The sequence below is a fragment of the Hippoglossus hippoglossus genome, chromosome 13 (genome assembly GCF_009819705.1).
Source record: "Hippoglossus hippoglossus isolate fHipHip1 chromosome 13, fHipHip1.pri, whole genome shotgun sequence".
In the NCBI taxonomy this organism is placed as follows: domain Eukaryota; kingdom Metazoa; phylum Chordata; class Actinopteri; order Pleuronectiformes; family Pleuronectidae; genus Hippoglossus; species Hippoglossus hippoglossus.
In genome coordinates, this window is record NC_047163.1 from 25,397,021 (window position 1) to 25,420,319 (window position 23,299).

The 23,299-nt window shown below is 41.6% G+C and overlaps 1 protein-coding gene across 1 annotated transcript in view; it reads right to left on the minus strand.

The window, feature by feature from the left end:
- Positions 1-744: 744 nt before the first annotated feature.
- pik3cb (phosphatidylinositol-4,5-bisphosphate 3-kinase, catalytic subunit beta) overlaps positions 745-23,299 on the minus strand; it is a 57,215-nt gene continuing 34,660 nt past the window's right edge. Inside the window, exons 6-24 of the mRNA XM_034604178.1 lie at positions 20,166-20,345; positions 19,229-19,396; positions 15,611-15,700; positions 14,564-14,818; positions 14,324-14,420; positions 14,051-14,181; positions 13,618-13,668; positions 12,534-12,722; positions 11,805-11,926; positions 11,416-11,559; positions 11,184-11,283; positions 9,550-9,746; positions 8,954-9,063; positions 8,680-8,758; positions 6,667-6,834; positions 6,444-6,567; positions 6,211-6,356; positions 3,229-3,361; positions 745-2,423 (exon numbers count right to left, since the gene is read on the minus strand). Coding sequence (XP_034460069.1) covers positions 2,286-2,423; positions 3,229-3,361; positions 6,211-6,356; positions 6,444-6,567; positions 6,667-6,834; positions 8,680-8,758; positions 8,954-9,063; positions 9,550-9,746; positions 11,184-11,283; positions 11,416-11,559; positions 11,805-11,926; positions 12,534-12,722; positions 13,618-13,668; positions 14,051-14,181; positions 14,324-14,420; positions 14,564-14,818; positions 15,611-15,700; positions 19,229-19,396; positions 20,166-20,345 — 2,622 coding nt within the window. The 3' untranslated portion in view covers positions 745-2,285. The remainder of the gene's footprint in view (positions 2,424-3,228; positions 3,362-6,210; positions 6,357-6,443; positions 6,568-6,666; positions 6,835-8,679; positions 8,759-8,953; positions 9,064-9,549; positions 9,747-11,183; positions 11,284-11,415; positions 11,560-11,804; positions 11,927-12,533; positions 12,723-13,617; positions 13,669-14,050; positions 14,182-14,323; positions 14,421-14,563; positions 14,819-15,610; positions 15,701-19,228; positions 19,397-20,165; positions 20,346-23,299) is intronic.

Here is a 23,299-nt window from a genome sequence, read left to right on the forward strand (position 1 = left end):
GTCTAGATAATGGAGGGATGGAGGGATACAATGCATACATGTAGCACAAAAACCATATTCCTCAGGATTTAAGACTGTGTGATGGGGAGGAGAAGATGCTGTAGAAACCTGTCCTAAAATGACTCTGTGCAGTTGCTCTGGTCTCTTGGATAGTAAAGATGTTGGAGACTGGAGCTCCTCCAGTCACGGTGAGAAACTATATCTTATGGTCTTGCTCAAATCTAACATGATCACATGAAGTTTTCTCTGTAGAAATGAGTGTCCTGTAACTGAGCCACTGACTAACTAGCACTGTGCAGCCTGAAACGACTGGACAGAAGGTTGTGTGACACTGAAATCAGATGTAACCTTATGTTGCCTCACGATTCCATCCTTTAGCACTTGTGCAGTATCATCCTCTGAGCCTCCATGTCGGGAAAAACAGCCGTGAATGTGCAATTTGATGCTCTAAGCAACTTCACAGAAAAAAAGCATCTAAACTTAACACTCAGCTGGTTTCCTCAACAAGAGGATATGAACAGGTACAACGTTCCTGTGTTTTCCAGTTAAACTACTTTTTCTTCTCGTACCCTCACTTGTGCGTCAAGCATGCAAAAATAGGTCTGAATATACTTCTGCTCAGGAACCAATCACTATTCATCCCAGTGCTCAAATCAGAGACACAATCTGTGAAGCTGCCCCGAGTGGGCCAAGGTCACACAGCCCACATCTCTGGCAATAAATAGAGCACAGGTGGAACAGCAGCCAAGTGGAAAATAACTTTAATAAAATTCCTATGAAAACAAAAACCAGCAAAACAATAAAAGCCTGTATATTTGACAATATCCAGTGTCTGAGACATTTGAAGGCTAGTGGTGCGAAACACAGCTGCATCACACATAAACCAACAGACAAAACCAGTACAGGCTCAGGTCTGCGCCCGAGGTTTAATATAATAGGATATGGTTCATATACTCGGATATTGCACAAAAATCAAACACCGTACGTCGGAACGGGGAAGTAGTTTTGCATTGCAGTGTAACGTCCCTACTGAGAAACCCCCCCGCCTACACCTGCTCGTATAAAAACAAATACACTTAAAAAGAGAGCGGCACATGTTTGCACATTCAATTCTGAAGCAGATCATTAAAAACATAGTATAAACAATACAAATGCATTTTCTTTTTTGTTTTGGTCCTACCACGTTAAAAGCATCAGTTATTTCTCAGTGAGTTTATTCGTCATGGTTTGGGCGGGCGCTTTAAAAGGCTGACATACTTATACACTTTATGTCGAGTGGGGCAGAGACAACTTACAGGTGATCACACTTTGTCCAATAATGCTCTGATATGAAGACATTTGAAATAAACAATGCAAATTGTCATTTCAAAATAAAAGAAACAAAAAATACAACTGAAATATACGTCTTTGTAAAAACATTCCAGTGTTCAGTGGACCAAAAGGCTCAACGGCGACTTTTTCTCTAATCAATCCTTCTCTTTTAATCATTATTTCCCTCACACGTTTTATTTTTGTGGGCTACTAAAATAGTCTGGCACATAGAAGTCTGGTGATATTCTTAAATGGCAAAAGAAACAGAAAAATCATAAAAAAATACAATCGTCCCGCAGTTTTGAGGCACACTTTGAGACAGCGAAACTGTTAAGATGCACTTCCTGTGGGCGTTGTGCACATTCTTTTAAGACATGTGGGTTGTTGTGTTGAATTTTTTGGACTTTTGACATCTCTGCTATACTTGATACAGTCCAGGGGCCCATTCAGAGTCCATGCATGCAGAGTCTCAAATCCGCCACCAAAGTTTCAACAAAATTCGGCCGCTCCCCGAAATGTGTTTTTTATCCCCAGCCCGCTGCGTAGGGACTGGTTCAGGTTTAGTGTGGGCAGAGTGGGTGCTTCAGTTCCCTTCCTTTGGCTGTGTGCTCCATCAGCTGTTGTGCCTGTGCAAAATGAGCAGCGACGTTACCCACCATGATTCCACAGAAATGTCACGAGACCATGAATTTGGATTTTTCCAGGGGGCACCAGGCCGGTGTGAGTGATTCCAGGTGAGGGGGATACAGAGATTGAGGGTAATGGCAGTCTGGGAGAGTAGGTTTACCCTGCATGTACGGTACATGGGGGTGATCTGCTCATTTGGAATACTCTGCTAGATTCCCTTCTTTAAATATAGGTGGATGTGCCACTGTCTCCTCTGTCACATTTCCTCTCCCCCACACTCACACACTGTGTCTTCACTGAGTCCTCTTGGCCCCAGAGCCCCGGCACTTTCAGGGGCCATAGCTGCTCTAGGACCGGTTGTCTTTGGCCACGTTGTGGGCCATCCAGTTGACTTTGGTTGTCCAGCTCTCTCTCAGGGCCTCATCAAACTTCTGGCGAAACTGCTTCAGTGCCTCATCGTCTGTTTTACCCAGAGCCAGTGAATCCTGAGGAGGGAGGAATTGTAGGAGAGAGGGAGGATTAGTCAGGAGGATGGAGAAGTCATGAGGAAGTTGATGAAATGGACACAGACTGTGTTAAACAGCAGATAACTGTAAAATAAAATTATTTCATATGGATGTTTATATAGCAACTCTCAAACAACATGGTGATAATTGTGGCAACGAGTTATATAATATCTTATATATACATACATCTATTAAAGAGTCGGACCAATATAGAGTTTTGGGGGCTGATGCTGATATTAGGGAGTAAACAATTTCCAATACTAATAAATCAGCTGATATATATTACCAAAAATTCCTAAGATGCATTTATCAAACCCTTGTGACAAAGAAATGTAATTGATGCTTGATATTTTAGAGTTTAACCATAAACTATGATACAATCTATGGCTGTGTCTCAGGAGGTAGAGGCGGTTGTCCACTAGCCAGAAGGGTGGTGGTTCGATCCTGGCTCCTCCAAGTGTGCTTGGGAAACATGAATTGCCCCAGACGCACTGTATGAATGTGTGAGTGGCAAAACCTTTCTGTAAACTGCTTTGAACGCTCATCAACACTAGAAAAGCTGCTATATAAATACAGAGCATTTACTATTTAACCAAAAGAGAAACACAAAACACACATAGCAAAATGTTGTTGTTGCTCCGGGTGGTTTTAAAAGGTCTTAGGTGAAGTCTAACTCTTGTGAAAACATCTATAAGAGGCAGTTTCTCTCAGTCTGACTGACCAGCAAGTTTTACAAGTATGACACTGGTGTGTGTGTGTGTGTGTGTGTGTGTGCGCGCTGTACCTTTAAGTACTGGATGTCTTTGACTGAGGTGAGCTCAGGCAGTCCAGCAGTCAACATGAGTGCAAACAGAGTGATGAAGAGGTTCCCGTTCTTCCTCAAGATTAGATAGGCCTCCTCACAGTACTGACGGAAACTGCAGAACAGAAACAGAAACACACACACTATAAGTTAGTTTCGACATTCACAGATAATACACATGCATACACATCTGAGGTGTAACAGATTAGTTCCTAACCACCTGTGTTGACTGTGACCGTACACCAGGGGGCTGAGGTCGGAGGTGACACTGTTGTTTCAACAAATCAGCTGATCAAGAAGACAAAGACTTCCTTGTTTCCAAATTTCCCCTGACTCACTGCACCCTGTCTCTGCGTCAGTGAGATGGTGTGTTCAGATCCTGTTTACAGGCTCGGGCCTTTAAGTTCTGATCGTTTTCTTCAAAGGGTTGCCTATTGTTTTTCTTCTGGCATTAATAAAGTCCTTTTTGATCACTTCTTCTATAACCTATTATTTAGGATGTCAGGGATATACGAGACACTGAAAACCAAATGATCTAAAATGGTATCTTCAGCTACAAAGGCTGTTTTGAATGTGCTGCAGATCATCAAGTCAGAAGTTACGTTTACACCAGAGTATTTCCACTTCCATCAAAACCCTTTGTGTATGTGTTTCCTGCCTGGTGCATGATGTACCATTTACTGAACCCACATATACCACATTCACTCTTACACAAACAATTTTGAGTACAGATTATTTTCTCGCTCTCACTCACAGGATACCAGTAAGACAGAAAGCCTCCAGAAACCATGCTGTGAGGTGCTGGACAACTTGGCAGTTTAAATGTCAAAGGAGCAGCGTGATGATTATACATAATCCATTAAGTCAGTGCGATTACAAAGGTAATGACTTAAAGAAGTTCTTAAGCCATCACCGGATCTCCTCCAGTTCAGTGTGACACAGCCTGGGTAATGTTTACAGTGGATCTGAACTTCTCTACAACACATCAGTGAGATTATTTAGATTAACTCCAGAAAGTGCTGATGCTGTGCAGGAGCTGCCTCCACATGTTTACGCTCCTGTGATACCTTTATGAATGTAGGTCATTACAACACACATTATTGCACCACACAGGTATCTCAACTTTCCCCAAATGATTTGCCCTCTTGGTAAACAGTGTGCGCTCCAGCGGTGCTGCTTTATGAGACCTCAGCAGCAGACACACATGTTGAGGGTTGAACTTGTGTGATTTATCAGCCCAAAAAAAAAGGTTTTGAGATTTACATTTACATTCTCGCTCAGGATTGGACAGAGAGCCCAGGGTTCGTTTTTTAAAGCATCCACCTATTGTATAAAAAAGTGTAGAACAACACAGAAGTAGATAAACCATCTAGGTTTAATAGTGTCAATAATGTATGACAATACATGAGGTCAGTGACAACAGGTTAAATGTTTGAGTTTTGTAGTTTTTTACGTTTGCGTAGAACAAAAAATTCTCAACACACTCAATGTATTTGAAGCCCTGGGGGATTAAATGATCTATTAAAAGGAAATTACAGAAAAGATACAAAATGTTTCCAAACTCTAAACTACTAACTCTAAACTCTAAACTTTAAATGCTAAAACAACTGACCCGTGTGTGAAGCATTCCCTCTGCAGCTTATTTATTTTCTTAAATACAATGTTCATCAGCGCCTGAGCTTCCTCTGCCACCTTCTGGTGAAAGAGGGTGCTGCACTGAGATCAATTTAGCCTTTTTTTATGTCAATGGAGCAGTGCCCATTCGAAACCTTATCAGGTTGGAATGGGCTGTTCTCTTCTCCTGTGTTGAGAGTGTTAATGGACAAACAGTCTATGATGCAGAGCTACATTCATCCTGGTTTATCTGCACTGAAGATTTCATAGTCAATGCTTTGCTGAAAATGAAACTGAATTTGCTTTATTATATTGTCGTTTATATAGAAATATAAATGATTCACTAAACTAGTGTTATTTTTTTCATACATTGGATGTCGACTATTTCAGGTCTGTTAAGCAATCGGCACAATTTTTTCACCTAAGTTTAAGACAAAAACTAAAAGCTCTGTAATGCCGCTCAGTAAAAGCATTGCGGCAACAAAGGGAACGTTGTGCTTTTACTTTGAAAACATATTGACAAACAGAAAGGGATTCTGTAAATGTTGTTGCCATGATGGAGAGATCGGCACCTGTGACTCCTGTGACTGTTTGTACCCCCCCCCCAAAACAACCTAAATGAACTGTGTTGTAACAGGTAGAGGTTTATATTGCCACACTTCAAACAAAGGTGAGTTCTAGTAGCACACTCATCCTGTTTGAATACAACACTCTTACAATAAATAAAGATGTTCAGTTTGTGCTGAAACTGTATGATCATTTTGGGGGCTGCACTTTCTGGTGCTGTGGAACTGGGTGTGCCTCCTTCCAGGACGACAACTTGTTAAATCAACCTAATTAGTGATCAATTCGACAATCGTATGATATGAAATAGTTTCGGTGATTAAACCCCACCAAAATGAGTGAAAGGTGAAGAAGTTACAGGAGTTGAAACCTGGTCTCCTGGATGGAAGTCATGTCTTTGACCTATTCATGCACCACATCAAGTTCCATCTATGCTTTTTACATTAAACCTGAAGTGGAAATAAACATCACAATATGCTCGCACAGATAAATGAGCTCCACTCATACAACATGAGCTAGGTTCTTGTCCTGGTTACCGTGTTCTCGACAGCGCAAGACCTCCCTCATTGATTTGAAAATAGTAGACAAAATATTACACAATAATATCAACAGCTGTCAAAATAATGCAAAGCAGTTCAGCAGCTCCACCACCAATGATCATACAGTTGAATGAACACCTCTTTAACACAGTTTCAACAAACACTGAAACCTACACTGAAAGTAGGATTTACTGCATTAGTCTGAGGCAGAGGCTGAAAATAAAAAGACAGACACAGTGAAACCAACCTGCCAAACTTTTCTGTGTATCCCGTCTTCCCCTGCTGTATGACGTGGATGAAGTCGTGTGTGAGGATGAATGGTACTCGCTCCCTCTTGATGCCAAACTTGGACTTGAAGTTGCCCAGGATGTGACCGAAGTCTATGTGGAAGAGCTGACAGACAAGAGAGCCCGTCAGTGAACATTGTGGAAGCAGGAAAACCAACAGAACCTGTATCGTTTACACAGATAAATGTCTGACCTGTCCAGTGCTGCGGACCATGATGTTGTCACTGTGACGGTCTCCGATGCCCAGAACATAGGTGGCTACACAGTAGCCTGCACAGGACAGAGTGAACTCCTCAATGGCCCGTTCCAGAGCATCACTGTTGATACACAACATACATGTTGGACACACATGAGCAGATTTTCACAGATTTCAGTCAGTGCTTCAGTCCTAAGAGCTTCAGTCATCACCATCTTACCCAGAGTTTCTCTCCTTGAGCCAGTTGAGCAGAGCGTCCTTGTTGAAGGCGGCAGCCGCTGCGACATTGCTGCTGGTCAGCTGGATGTTGGCGATCGTGTCCGCTGAGGAAACAACCTCGATCAGCCCTGCCCGATCACCTGTCGCTAGGCAACCGTACGGTACAATTCTACATATGTACAGGGAAAAGAAGCAAAGAGCACACAAAGACATCATTACCTCGTCAAGTCATGTTTCACAATTATTGCCGCAGTTTCTACTGCTGACATTTCCTGAGGAAAATATGGAAAATATGTATATAGCACGGTCAATAAAGACAAATTAAATCACAAATTTATCACAAATGCAATTTTGTTTACACCTGAAATACTGCATAAACTGTATGTATGGTAATAACTATCAAATGTAGTGGTGACAAATAGCATTTGAATGAAAACTGTTCCCAAAGTCATTGAAGTTAGGGATGAACGATAATTATCAGGGACAATAAATTATCAGCCGATAAAGGGAAATATGTTCTTTTTCATTATTCCGATAATGAAAATGTAAAGGTTCAGTGTGTAAGATTTAGCTGAAAGGGATCTATTGACAGAAATTTTGTGTGAACATCTAAATTGTACAAATTGACATTTTCTTTAGCCTAGAATGGGCCTTTTATATTTAAATGCTTTATATTAACATCAGGAGTTGGTCCTCTCTATGGAGGCCACCATGTTTTTTTACTGCAGTCCAAACTGGACAAACTAAACACCTTTTGAGTTTTTATGACAACTGAAGGCTACCACAGGTTCTCTTTAATGTTTGGAAGGGGAGGGTGAGGGGTATTCGGCTGCAACATGCAACTACACCACTAGATGTCACTAAATTCTACACACTGAACCTTTAAGCAGATAGAGCCGATAATTGCAATGATGTTGCTATGCCAGCGGGTGGCAGCAATGCACAATACTGAGCTGGATTCCTGGGTTCTTTCCTGAATACAAAAACTTAAGATCATCTGTTATCACTATCGGCCATGAGAAGGATGTAATTATCGGTATGGGTTGAAAAAAATCCATATCGTGCATCCCTAATGGAAGTGAAAACAAAAATCTGATTTTGGTAATTCGACCAGGCAGTGTAAATGTAACTTTGTGTGTGTTTAAAATGTATTTTAAAGATGAAGATATTATCCTGTGGTCCATTTGGAGGTTCATTCATACAGGAGTCCTCTGGGTGCATTCCACTGTCAGACACACAATTTCATACTGGAGAAACACATGATCTACAGAACATATAACATTTTCTGCTTTGCTCACTTCAACTGACTTGCTTTCACTTTTGTCTCCACAAGATGGCACCAGCTGTTCATTCAGCAGGCTGCGAGATTGCGTGACCTGGATTAAATTTCCTCAGAACAGTTCAAAGTAATTTCTAGATTTCATTTGCAGTCTGACACAGGTTTAATGGAGACCAAATGCCTTTAAGCCATTTTTTTACTCAGCTTGATGTGATGTGATGATGTGCTGATTTCAAACGAACTAAACAACTAAAACGACTGCAGGTGGACAACAAAGCTTAGATTCGGGAGGTAAAATACATCAGCAAGACATCACCGAACAAACCTGCATCCACCGCACCGTAGTGATTTTGTCTTAATCTTAATGTCCCCTCACTGCGTTCAAACTCTGAACCCATGTCCCTGTAACCTGAAACACAGTTCTGGAGCTCAACTGTCAAAACAGACCCTCAAGTGCTCAGCTCCAGATGTGTCAGTGTATGACGAAGAGAGAAAAAGTGTTTCCAAACGTGTGGATTTGATTAGGATATAATGCAGATATTGTGTGCGTGTGTGTGTGTGTGTGTGGACGTCTAGGGTGTAAAAAGGGTTAGAGGTCAAACTAGCATGGGGTAATTTAGTATCTCCCCCTCCTCTGCTGCACCCCACCAGAGCTTCCCCTTCCCTACAGAGAGCAGGAACAAACAGCTCGACAAGGTCTGTCCGTTAAACACACACACAAGCACAGAAACTCACCTGAGGTCCAGATTTGCCTCCTTCCACAGCAAATCCATCAGCCTAAGAATCTGAAGAGTCAACATGTCCTGCCTTAGATCTACGAAAGGAAAGTGAGTGTGGAATAAAAGTTGTTAATTTTAAAAGGGAAACATTTATTTACTCAGAAGATGGAAAGTGATTTCAGATCATGACCCCACAGTATAGTTTGCCCTCCTCCTCCCACTTCTTCTTTGTATCTTCCTTCCCAAAGCTTCCTCCGTCCCCCGTCCCCCCCCCTCTATGATCCCCCTACCGTCTCCGTTCTTGAAGATGATTCCCAGGGTGTCTCCCCCCATCAGCTTGTTGTTGTAAACAAGCCAGAGCGGCTTCATCTTAGAGTCCATGTACCGACACCTCTCCACGCTGATGAAAGAGTCAAAGAGAGACAGGGAATGAGGCCAAGTACAGGAGAACAAGGCCTTGTCCACACTACCGCTGATATTCTTAAAATGGATGTTTTCCTCTCCGTTTAACAAAATAGCTCCATCCAGACAGGAACAAAATAATGACTACAAACGCTCAAACAATCATGTGGGGTCACTAGTACACCAGAGAAGAACTGTGAGCAGTTTTCCTTCGACAGTAGTAACTTCAAAACAAAAGCAATAGTTGGCTTTACTAATGTCTTTGCTTATAGGTAATCTGTGATGTCATTATTTCCAAAAGGCTCTGTTTAACATGTAAACACAGAAACTGCTTTTGAAAATCTGCAATTTGGAAGGTGTTTGTAAAAAAGTTTCAGAGACTTAAAATGATGATGGCCAAAATGGACAAAGTTCAGATAAATATCTGCATTACTGTTGTCAGGGCATGTAACTCTCATACTCTGCAACATTAGAGTTGTCTTACTTGATGCCAGACAGCAGGACACTGGGGTTTAGAGGCGAGTGCAGGTCGGACAGAGTCTCCGAGTAGCCACTCTGCCTTAGACAAGTCATCATGGCCTCCTTGGTCAACATGGCCTCCTTGGTCTTACTCCGGGCATTTTTGGTGGTTCCCAGCTTTATCAGCTCATTGACCGACTTTAGCTTACTCAGGGCTTCCACCTGGTGGAGTCAAAAGATGCAGCATGTTAAGGTTGGAACAATATTTTCCTCCACCAAGGAGGTTAAAGGGATAGTTCACCCAGAAATGGAAATTCACTCATTATCTACTCACCCCTATGTCGATGGAGGGGTGGGTGAAGTGTTTGAGTCCACAAAACACTTCTGGAGTGTAGCAGCCGAATCCAATACAATTGAAGACATAAGACATAGTGACCCATCTTTAGACGGAATAAAACCACAGAAAAAACACAACATGCCTCCATACTGCTCGTGTGGTGTCATCAAAGTGTCAGCAAGCCCAGACATTCAAATTCGATTCGAAACGAGGTAATTTCCACCGTGTTTTAAGCCTAAAAGTCCTCCAGAAGTGGCTAAGCTAGCGGACGTTAGCAGACGTTAGCATTTTTGGCGGCCCCTGAATGCACCTCGTCGGAAGATATCAGCCGACATTTGGGCTTAAAACACGTGTAAATGACGCCGTTTAGAGTCGATTTTGAATGCAGCAACACAAGCAGTATGGAGGCATGTTATGTTTTTTTTCTGTTTTATTCACGTCTGAAGATAGCTCACTAATTTCTTCAATTGTATTGGATTTGGCTGCAACACTGTTTATCCCTGAAACTCCAGAAGTGTTTTGTGGACTCAAACACTTCACCCGCCCCTCCATCGGCATAGTGGTGAGAAGATAATGAGTGAATTTTCCTTTCTGGGTAAACTATCCCTTTAAGTTTTCATTTTGTTTGTCTGTTGGTTAGCAAGATTATGCAAAAACTACTGGACAGATTACCACGAAACTTGTTGGAAAGATGGTATGGGTCAGGGAAGACAGTTGCTTTTACATTTTGTTTAATTTCTCAGAAAATGATTCATGGATCTTGATTAAAAATTCTGACATGTTTAGGGGACTCATATTTATGAGTGTGAAATTTGTTTGGCTTCAATCTAGTGAATTTAAATGTGCTTTCCATAAGGGGACTGCTGGGCTTTGGTGGAGGTTTGCACTCTACTGAGCGCCCTTCTAGTTCACTTTTGTAATTAATTGTCCCTGTTTATACCATATTATTGAGTTCATTCTCCTTAAACGAGCTATGTTAGCATTGCAATCCCAACCCCCTGTGCAAGCTCTTCAAAACAGGAAATGGAGAGATAAATGATGAGGAAATAGGAGGAAGTGTCCAGAGGAGTGACCGTCAAAACTAAAAGGTTAGAGGTCAGAGGGGTGGCGTTGGTGTCCTTGTGACAGGCTAAAAATACCATACATAAAGCCCTGCCACAGATAACAATAGACCTCAGTTATTCTGACCTCACAGTAAGGGCTACAAGTTTCGTCAAAGTCTGAGGCAGAGATATTGAAATAAAGAATGAGATATGATACAGAAACAATGTGTGAGATCATGTGTGAAGGACTTTAAAAGAGAATGTGTGTGTGAGATGTACCTGTTTCTTTAGAACCTCAATGTGAGGGATGCTGCCTCGGCAGTAGGCTTCCAGCATGAGGGCAAACTGGACTGAAACAGCTGGCATGTGGATCTCTGACCTGTAGAGGGCAGCAGAGAGACAACAGTCTCAGAAATTAAACCTCTCAAGACTCAACTGTTGCTGTTCATGAAGGTCACTCACTCACTCACTCACAGACAGACAGACAGACAGGCAGGCAGACTGTACACACCGCAGATGCCAGAAGAGGAAGTGTCCGATCTTGCGGTTGCCCTGTGCACGCTGCAGCAGGAAATGGGTGAGGGCGCAGTCATAGTAAGGCTCATAACGCAACACCTGCACCAACTGCAGGAGGTACTGTGACAGCTCATCGTCACTGAGGGCACAGAGAGCAGGGGTCAGAGAAGCTGTTTGATTGTGTAAGGTAGCTCTCTAGCTTTAACCTTCTATTCTATTTCAAGTGCCTGTGTGCTCTTCAGGAAGAGACAACACACAGCACTCTACTGACAGTCATTCATGGATATATGCAGCACACGATTTGAATGCAGGAGCTTGATTATGAGAGGAAGAAAAAAAACACTATTGTATAAAATCTGTGTGCGGGAGGATGCACATGTTTACCTCATATCACTCAGACAGCCAACAGCATATTCTCTGACATACTGGTCAGGGTAGTTAAAGTCCAGAAGCTCCAGAGCGTCCCTGGGACTCAGTTTGGGCCAAATCTGAAGAAGTGCCTGCAGCTGAAACACAGATTTGATATTCTTCATTTTAAAGCCGATAATAAAAAATTGATGGTGTTGGATTTACATAATAATTTCTATCAATATAAAAAGTTTAAATGCAATATAAACATCCTGTTCGCAACAGTGGAGACAAAATCCTCATGTTAATTTGGCACAAAATAACAATTTTGACAAACGTTTGACAAACAACACAATATATAATTTGTAGAACTGAAACTGGTACAGGCAATATTCTGTCCAGGCTGTGTCCAGGAGACAATTTAAATGTACATTTTTAAAATATTAGTTACTTTGAGTGGGAGTAGTTTTATTATTAAAAATAAAGAAATAAAAGATCAAATTTGAACTCTGTTGTATTCTGAGTTCTTTTCCTGTAATCTTTTCCTTTTAACTTGAAGAGTGTATATAATTGCATGGAGGAAGAAGAACTCTTATGGCCTCACATTAGGATAACAACACATCTTAAGGAAAAATATATGAAATAAACTTCATCTTTTTAATTAGTAATATTAAGAACTATGAAACTTGGTGTCACCGTAGTGTGGATGGGAAAGAGCTGAATTTGCTTCACTTAAGTGGACAAACAGTGAACACACTGGCTAACCTGGGCCATGTCCTCGTGTTTGCTCCACTTGACAGAGAGCAGCAGCTTGGGCAGCGACTGAGGGAAATTCTCTCGGCAGTCATGGCGTAGTGTCCAGATTAAATCCTTCTCGTTCTCACACAGCTGGGAGAGCGGGTCACGCTCCATGATCTCCTTCAGTTCTATGTGGAACTTCTTGCCCCCACGACCCTGAGGCAGAGGGATGAGGAGGAGGAGGAGTGGTTGGTTGTGGGGTTTGAGAAGGAGAGGATTATGAAGATGTGGAGGAGAGAAGACGTGAACAGAGGGTGGATGAAGATAAATTGGAAGAGGAAACAGAACGTGAAAGGTGGGTAGGACAAAGATGAGTAGCAGCAGTGACTGAGAGGAACCACAAGATGGCAGGAGTGTATCAAAGTGTCCTGACATTTCTAATCAAATGAATCTTGAATAAAATTCTACACATCTTTAACCAACAGGACTGACACTGACATGTCTCTGTTTAAAACAAGTCTCATGTTTATCGATTAGAAGTAAACATAATATGAATACAAACTCACATGTCCTTAAATGCAAACTTTCTTTAGAGAGGAAAAACATTAGCAGAGCTGTGTGAATCTGTTCATACAGTAAGAAAACACTTACACTAACTGGAAGTCATTGATAATCCTAGTTTCTCACATACACCTCACATTAAAAGTGCTGCGTTCAGGCATGCCCTCTACATAACAGGATTACATAACAGGCTGCAACACACCCAGGAGTATGTTTTTTTAAAAGGTTGAGGGGCGGTTAGACAGGAAAACATACAAGTAACCTGATTAGAGCCTCCAGTTTTGATTTGTACTGAACTTGTTTTTTCTGCTACACCCTGCCAAAAATCACAACAACGGGGTTTCTTAAGAAACTAGCAGTGTTTGTCTGTTTGAGAGGCTATACTTGCATGAGTGTGTCACAGTGTGAGCAGTGGAGGTTTGATGATGGTGCAGGCTTATTTGTCCCAGGACAAATATGCCACTATGTTTTCACCCTGTTTGCACTTGTATGTGCTCTCAATGCATGAAGACGTTCAGGCACGCCCACATGCTTATCCCCTTACACTCACCATGGGTGCACAGTCACTTGCTCGGGCTATCTCTGCAGCTTTTTCCAGTATCTGTAAAAAAAATAAAAAAATAAAGCAAGGGGACACCGTATCAGTACAAACACACACACACAGATACAACACTGAAAGCTTGAGTGCATTAAGTAGGCAGAGGAGGTCCTGATCCTCTCATGCAAACAGCCACCACTTTATCATAATCACTAAGTACCGTTACGAGGAGCACTACACCACCATGATGGCAATTTCAACTGCAGTCAAGTCCCAAACATCCCATCCACTTGTTTATGGTCAGTATGGTACAATCACATAGCAGTAACTTGGTCACGCGTCTTAATATTCAAGCTTACTGGGATTTTTCATTGGTCCAAACACTTGGAAAAATGTCTCTATGAGAACGAGCTCAACCAAGCTCTGTGACCAACGGCTGTCTGACCTTGTCGAAGGGAGGGAAGATAACAGGGTGCGACGAGTAGTCTGGGAAGTGGATGAACAGGGCTGTGGCGTTCTCAGCGTACGGGTTGGTCTGAATGGTTCCTATGGGGTTCAGCATTTCTTCAAGTTCATCTGGGCAAGGCAAAGACAAAACAGACACACACTTGTTTGTTGCGGTTTTACAGCAGGGTGCAAATCACTGGATAAACTAATTTAGATTTTATAATATTTGTGGACATAAAATGACATAAAGTGTGTGTGTGTGTGTTTATACCAGGAAAGGAAGACCAGCAGTGCAGGTTGATATCTCCAGTCTTCAGTTGGCCTTTGTAGTCAAACACCATGGTATTGACCCAAGCTATAGGGTAGTGCTGGATGCCAGAGAGAGAGAACACAGTGATATTATATATATATATATATATATATATATCATGAATCAATAATCCTGTGAAGATGGTGTATTTGTGGAAACTATATGACACACTGTCGGTCGGAGTGTGAGCCTGTCTCTTACCACTTTCCCTGCCTTGCGGATGGTCTGGTACTTGTTTATGTGAGGGTTTTTGGTGGACTTCTGCTTCTTGACCTTGTCCATGACGGCATAGATGGCGAAGCAGAGGCGGGTCATGCGGGGCAGATCGCAGACGGAGATTTCAAACTCCAGGGTGCTTTCTTTCCACATGTGGTCCGAGCGCCCGCTGCTCTCACCACTCACCGCCGGCTTGCACAGGAGCTCTGTGCCGTGGAAAAGCCCTGCCCTCACCTGGACCTGAGTGAAGAGGAGGGGTAGGTGTGTGTGTGTGTGTGGAAGGGCAGCAAGGGTATAGCATCATTGTTTTTAAAAATCTTGTATTAAAGTGAATATTCTTTTACAACTATCCTGTTTCAGCTTTTTCAGACAGAAGCGTTTATTGAGAAATACATTTGGGTGTCAGTTGCACCATAGGATTACATTGTAGCCAGCAGAGGCACTACTGCACCAATTCAAGAAACCAGTCATTTACACACACACATACATTTCGGAATTTGCCTTAAAGCAATTATTTTTGAGTCACAGCAGCATGTAATAAAAGTCTTTCAGACTTAGGTCTGTACATTTCCTCAAATTTTCCAGAGGGGCTGTATGTCTGAAAGTAAATGTCCGAGTCAGTTGCTCTGGATCTTTTCCTGCCAAGCCCCTGGTAAAATGTCCAGAAAAAGTCAGAGTGAGCTCATGTGAGAATACAGCAGGAAAATTCACAGTGAGTGAAGGGGCGCATTGATGATGTAAATATCTCAGGATTAGGTGTCTTACATGTAGAAGACGCTGACTATCTCCTGCAGGTTGCAAGGCAAAATACAGGAAAATTTCTTGACCAAATTCTCCAGACAGTTTCCAGAGTTCATGTCTGAAAACAGCTATAATTTGCAAAATTATAAATCTTTCATGACAGTTTTTACACTACCTAACTCACTGTACATCATGGGTTACTACTGTCAGTGGGAACTGTGCTTGCACTGTGCAGTGCCATTAACAGGAACATAAATGACTCTTTCATGGAGGTGGACAGAGCGGGTTTACCTTGGCCGTCTCCTCTGCGTTCACCTTACAGGCATTCACAAGGACTATCTTAAACGGGCTCGACACGTCCCACACACACGTCTGTACTTGCTGAAGAGAGAAAGTGAGAGGAGAAAGAGAGACTTGCAGTGAGTGAGCAGTACGAGCATAATGCAGTGTAACCACCATGTAAAAACACGCTGCTTCTATACACACACACACGTTTGTACATCTATCTTAGTGAGGACACTCCTTGACATAATGCATTCCCTAGCCCCTAATTGTAACCTTAACCATCAAAACTAAATGCCTAACCCAAACCTAATTCTAACCCTAACACCAAGTCTTAACCCTCAAACAGCCCATTAAACGTGGGCCAGAAAGTGAGGACCGACCAAAATGTTCTCACTCTGTAGGTTGTCGGCTCCAAATAGTCCTCACAAAGACACACACACACACACACACACACACACACACACACACACACACACACACACACACACACACACACACACACACACACACACACACACACACACACACACACACACACACACACACACACACACACACACACACACACACACACACACACACACACACACACACCAATGTGGGGGAGGTCAGGCGGGTCATTCTGATGTCAAGCCAAGTGGATTTGCAAGGGTCAGCAGTCAGCAGGACAAACAGCATCACATGACATCTAGAGGCTATGAACATGACTAACTAACACACTTCTCCCACTTCTCTCTATTGGTGGATGTGTGCGTGTGCGCTGATGCGTTTAAACCCTCATGTGAGTGTGGGTAATTTGCCTCTCGATATAATGCTATATTTGTGTCCGCAGACACAACAGCTTCATGTACTGCATCATCACAATAACACTTGCTTCCCTCTTTTTCCTTCTCTTGCTTTGTTTAGACCAACTATCAGTCAGCATTCCTCCAACACAGCATCCAGTAACAGGTTCCTTTCTTGAAAATAAACCTTTCTTCCTGTCACAGTCAACCACACTGTAATCTTCTTACTGTCTGACCAGAGTCTGCTTCTTTCCACTTCCTCAACTGGAAAAGTTGATTCACTTTTCAGTTACATAAAAAAATGTCTAAACAATAAAGCAAAACAAAATACACAAAACCCTCTTTGTACTCTTATTTCTTTTTTCCTTTTCTAGTTTATGTGTTAGTCCTCTATTTCAAGTTGTATGTACATGTATTGTCATTTCTTCCTTGTTTTGTAGTGTATTTGTGTATTTATGTTCTCCTAAAATTCAATAAAATTTCAATTGCAAAGAAAAAGAAAATACACTACAAGATTTTTTCAAGAGCTTCTTGAAAAAAGGAAAACAAATTAGTTGTCCTGCTCTCCTCGTGCTATTTATAAAGGAGTGAATCTAACAACAGAGGCTCTTTCATCTCCGTGTCTAAACACTAAACTTGGAACAAAACCAACAGAGGTTGTCAGTGAGGCCCTGTCCTGGCTTTAAATTCTTCTAATCAGGTCCATTAGAAAAGTCAGACCAGAAAAGTCACTGAAATTATGCTATAATTGGTGAAACATGATCTTGTTCCATATTTACAGTTTGACACCCTGATGATTTGATTTTGAGCGAGCTGTAAACATGAGCGATATTCACCAGAGCAAAAACAGTGTCACATTTGTCTCGCCAGGAGGAGACGAAGGCTGAAAACAGGAAAAACATGCAATGAGATATTTCTGTGTTGATGAAAACACGACTCTTTGAGTTTGCAGGGCACATGGTTTGGATAATGGTTCCAGTCGAAAAGACTAAAACTGTTAGGCATGTTGTTATTGCCTACAGGGTACAACATATACCACATGATCACGACATCCATGGTTCAATCTGCAGAGACACGTAGCCTCTCACTTCCCCCTCTCTCCCCACATTTACTTCTTCCCTCTACACTGACGTTTATATAAAAGGCAAAAACACCAAACAAAATTTTGCTTCATAAAAAGTACCAAATATTAATTCAAGAATCCATCCTCTTAAATGTAAGCAGAGAATGTATAGATGGACGAGATGAACTGTTCCCCTAAAGTGAAGCCAAAACATCTCAATCGCCCCTGGTGGCTGGCTGAATTATAGTTCATAAACCCTTCCTCCTCCATGTTAGTTGATGGGACATGGACCAAACTAAACATGTTTATGTACATGTCAAATCCGTCTTTCTGTCATCTTAGAAAGCTCTTAGTGGTGTAATGGACCCCGGTTGAGCCATGATCTCTACAGATCAACCCCTTTGGTTCTGAATGCAAGTGAATCGTGGGTTTTATTGCAGTTTACATATTAGTGTAAAATACAGTTTTACTGTCGCTATGTGGATGGTAACTTTATGGACAATAACACAAGTGCTAGCAAAATGCTTAAAGAACTAATTTTAAGATATATTGTTATTTGGAGAAGTGTAAAATGTTCTGGTTCATTGTGAAACTATGATCCTAAAAATGATCCGATCGGTAACCAAACACTTAAATTTTACCGGTTTCGTGGTCATTTTTTTCTGTAAGTGTAGTTTTAATTAGTTACTAAAAACGTGGTGAAGCGTCATGATTGACAGCTGAGACTGACTTACGATTGGTCAAGCACTTATATCGGTGGGACCTTGTAACCTTGGCAACGTTCATATCAAGGATATTTTGACTTAATTCCGGGATAGAAGGAGGAAGTGCAGAAGCGTTGTTCATCTTTATATTTGGACTATGAACAGCAGTTTTTGATGATTCTTAGTCTTCTGGTATAGAGAAGTTTTGGACTGTTGGTCTAACAAATCATGACACATTAAGACATAACCATGGGCAATTTTAAAGACAAACTGAAAGATTAATCAAGAAAATGATTAGCTGATTACTTAATAATAAAAAATCATCAGTATCAACCTAGAAAATATTTAAATTTATTCAGGACATCATTGGTACTACTTTTGGATGGTAGGTTACCATCTAATATAAAATTAAAAAGTGTGGATTTGTAAAATTACATTTATGTTTTTTTATCTCTGTTTTTCATTTTAAAGAATCCTGAATTCCTAATAGATTATGAAACACAATTAACACTTAGTTAATCTATACATCAGGTTAGGTTTCATATGATGGCTCCCACCTGTAATATTTTCAGACTAGCCAAACCCCACATCACCATGGTACGTTGCATCGGCCAATTAAAACCCCAAGAGAGTCGCTAACGAAGGCCAAACAAAGTCAACCTGACATGTAAAATGTGGACGCACACATCGAGGGGTGTTGTCACCGTGCACCTGGCAGCAGCAGTGAGGAGATGGTTTCGGAACACTGCCTCATAAAACGACAGGTGGCAGGTGCCCATGTACATGTTTACTTGGTAAACCTCAACACCTGCCTCATTCAGGGCAGGTGCATCAAACTGTGAAGCTTTTACTATTTTGGTTACACAAGAATAGACCTACAATAGAGTGACCTACAATAATTAGACCAGGCTAAAAATAGTATGTGAGGAGAATTACCAATTTAGCCCAATGAGACACAAATCAGTTACATGTCACATCAGTTGACCTGCATACTTGTAAATCCTCTCAAAACAACATCAAATGTTACACAGACAAAATTAAGAAGTTCACTCATTTACGTTTCTGAACTCACCGTGGGAGCCCTTCTCTTGGGAGGTAGTGGTAAAGGTGGGTTGGAGGACTTGCGGCTAACCACAGCTCCGATGGTGGAGATTTCCTTGTCAAACATGGCTTTGATGGTGCTGGTGTGGACCAGGGTGAGGTGGGGAGACTCCTTGGCCTGCATGCACGTGCGGATATACTGAGAACAAGACAGGACAGACGTGCTTTTTAGCCAAGTGCATCTTTTAGCCTTTGCTAATGCAAAAAGCTGGATGTTGTTCATACTCGTGCTGTATGTTAAAGTTGGATTCTGAAATGTGAAGAACAAGCATTCACAGTGCAAATGCATTGTTGTATTACGACTAAAAGTAGAGGTGCTCTGAGGAAGAATCCGCTTAAGTACTTTGAGGAGTATGTATTAGTGAAGCAAACCGTGAGAGCATATTAAAGAAGAATGCACTGTGTAGTTAACGACTTGACTGCCTTATCATTATTTCTCTCCTCAGAATAACTAGAAGAGCACATATCAATCTGCAAAAAAAATAATGAATCTCTCACACATATCTGCCCCCGAATTATGCCTGATTTAAATGTCAACTATGACCAATCTTGCTATGTTAAAGACAATGAAAACAAGTCCTGGATTTTCCCTGACCCACACCACATCATCCCAAGTTTCGTGGTTATCCATCTAGTAGTTTTTGTTTAATGCTGCTAAATAAAAGACAAACAAACAAATCCAGATGAAACTATGACCTCCTTGGTGGTGTTACAACTCTCATTTGTTACAAAGACATTTTTGTATGCTAACATTAAATTGTCCATATATTTAGATTATCAGCTTTTCCATGTGTGATTATTCTTAGGCCACACACAAGTGACACTGAAATCTAACAAGTAACACTACACACACATATAGTCATACATATATATATATATAGACACTAGTCTTCTGTGTAGCCACTGACCTTGTACTGAATCAGCGGGTGGTTTCCACAGAGGAACTCCTGACACTGGCTGAGCCTCAGTACATACTGACTCCTCCATGCCTCCTCCTCAGGGCCATGGGTGGTCAGCCACTTCTTCACTGCGAGCTCCATCAGCTCTGTAGTGGTGCAGGATGATGGCACCTTCAGACTGGCTGAGTCCTGCAAGACAAGAAAGAAAAACAGAGAGACAGAGAGAGATTGAGTTTTTTTTCTATTTTTGTGTTTACAATGTGACTGTAACCTTTGAAATAATAGCTAACAGATATGTGGTTTAGTCAAATCATGACTAAAATATGTCACAAAAGCAGACGGGGAAGAAATGTGAGAATGTACAGGGCTGAGTAAAAAATATAATCATTTGGATATGTGTACATTCTTGGCTGAATGAAGTTCAGCGTGAACAAAATGTGTAAAATATGAGTCCCTCACGCACAACCACAACCAGGCAGAATGTTCTGAATGCCACACTCATACTAACAGCTTTATGATATTTATAGCACAGCACTGACCTGATACCTGAGGGGGAATTTTAATTTCCTGCAGGTCTAATAAAAATGTCATCCATTAATAATTAACATCTAAAAGGCCATGACTACGTTATGGTGGAACTACAGAACCAATAACTGTGTGCTATCCACACAGAGACCCAGCATTTTACAACATGTTTCTGATCTGAGGGGGAAATTATTTTCAGATTCTAATGCAGTGAGTTAAACCACCGATTAGGCCTGATGATGTCAGTGAGAAGGTTCACACTGAAACACTGTCATATTCACTTTACAACAATAAACCAAAGCACCACACTTCCTGTCTGTAATGAGCCTCATTGTGTCTGACCTCCCAAACAAGACTTCCTGGCAACGTCCACCTGAGCACACTGGCACAGATGGCCCGCTCTTGTCTGTGTGCGTTTGTGTGTCCATGATGTTCATCAAAACTGATATACAAGAGTCTGGAGGGACATGACCATCTGTTTTATGATGAAATAATATTATCTCTCAAACAAAGCAAAGAAACAAATAGAAGATGACAGAGAGTCCAGAGGACAAGAGGAAGAAAGGTTCATTTTAATCAGTGCTTTGGTCCCTTGAGCTCTCATGCTAATGTGTTTGTGTGTGTGTGTGTGTGTGTGTGTGTGTGTGTGTGGGTGTGTGTGGGTGTGTGTTTGTCAGGGAGAATGGCATAATTTCACTGATGGTTTTGACCCACTTGCTTTAGTCACATGATGAGCTGTCCGGGCTCAGTCATGTAACTTTGAAGCTGCCAACTGTGAGCAGCAGTACAGCCCAAGCTGATGAGCTACGGAAGTGTAAGTGCTGCGCTGATGGAGTCACCTGGTCACCGTCCGTTACTCTAACAAGATGCTTTTGTTTGCTACAGTGATGCAGTCAGTCACATGGTTAGACAGAGCTCATCACGTATGCACAGATGTTGTACAGACAGTATCTATGGGTTTGTTATCTTACCAGCATGGCTGCATAGCACTTTAAACAGTTATACCTAATAATAAGAGAGTAATTATAATGATGATTTAACATAACAAACATAATAAAGGCCTATATTTAATTAATTGGTTTGTACGTAACATTTAAATGTATAAACAAATATATTTGTATAAGCAGTTGAAAGAATGTGAATTATTTACAATTAACAAAATGCACAGCTCATCCAAGAGAGGTTCATCTAACATGTTCCCTTCCTGATAACTGGACTTTGCATATTGGTGGATAACAAGTACCCATTGATTCCAGTGCATTTAAAAAACTTAAAAATCATGTATTGTAACAGCTATATCTTCTAGCCCTGCATGGAAGTAATGACTGCTATAATTGTTGTCTAAGGTTAAAGCATTTGAAAAACAAATACATACAGAGAATGAATGCCATAGAACCTCTGAACAGAAACAAATCCTCTCTTCCCCTTGCCTTGATGAACTCGTCATGCTCTTTCATGTGATGCTTCTTCAAAAGCCTTATGATGTTGCAACTGGCAACACTGGTTGCAATAGTTGTTATACTTGTGGGATTTTCCAGTGTGAAATACTGCCAAATTGTTGACATTCTATCTAGCTCTAGCTAACACTACACTACCAGACATCGCTTCTTCTTCACTGCTCTAAAACAGTACTTACCAATGGCAATACAAGACCATCTACAGTCCCTGACAAAAGTCTTGTTGCTTGGGTACAAGTTGACCTTAAGTGCCCCTCAAATATATTTGTAATCAATTTTTTTGTACAAGAAATGGCTAATTTCAATCCCAACAGCTTTTGAAATAATGTTTTGGTGCCAAACGAAACTGCTGAAAAGCATTCTAACGTTCACAGCTTGGTAAAGCCCACTGAGTCAGTTTTTGCAAAGACAAAAGTCTTGTTGCCTTGTCATATGATGCACCCAATCCTAGATTACAGCCTCACCTATGATCAATAATTGATCAATCAATTAGTGGGTGCGTATAAAAAGAACCCCAGCACACCAGACCTTCACATCAACTGCAACTTGACCTCTGACAACATGCCTAAGATTCACCCTGAGACCAAAGCGTTGATTATCAAGAGGCTGAAGACCAGATCTACTGCTGAGGTGGCTGACACCTTCAATGTGTCTCAGCGTCAAGTACAAAGAATAAGAAAAAGATTTGAAGAGACTGGAGATGTTTTTGACAAGCCCAGGTCCGGCAGACCCCGCAAGACAACTGCTCGGGAGGACCGTTTGTTGGCTCGAAAATCCAAGGCCAGCCCCTTTTCCACTGCAGCAGAGCTCCACCAGGCCTGGTCACCTCAAGGCCCCGTGTCAACCAGGACAGTTTGTAGAATTCTGTCTCGAAATGGCCTCCATGGTCGAATCAGTGCCCAGAAACCAACACTAAACAAAAGGCAATTAAAAAAACGTTTGGCATTTGCCAAGGCCCATAGCCTGCTAAAAGGATGGACGCTGGAAAAGTGGCAGAAGGTGGATTTCTCAGATGAATCTTCGGTTGAATTACATCACAGCCGCCGCAAATATTGCAGGAGACCTACTGGAGCCCGCATGGATCCGAGATTCACCCAGAAAACAGTTAAGTTTGGTGGCGGAAAAATCATGGTCTGGGGTTACATCCAGTATGGGGGTGTG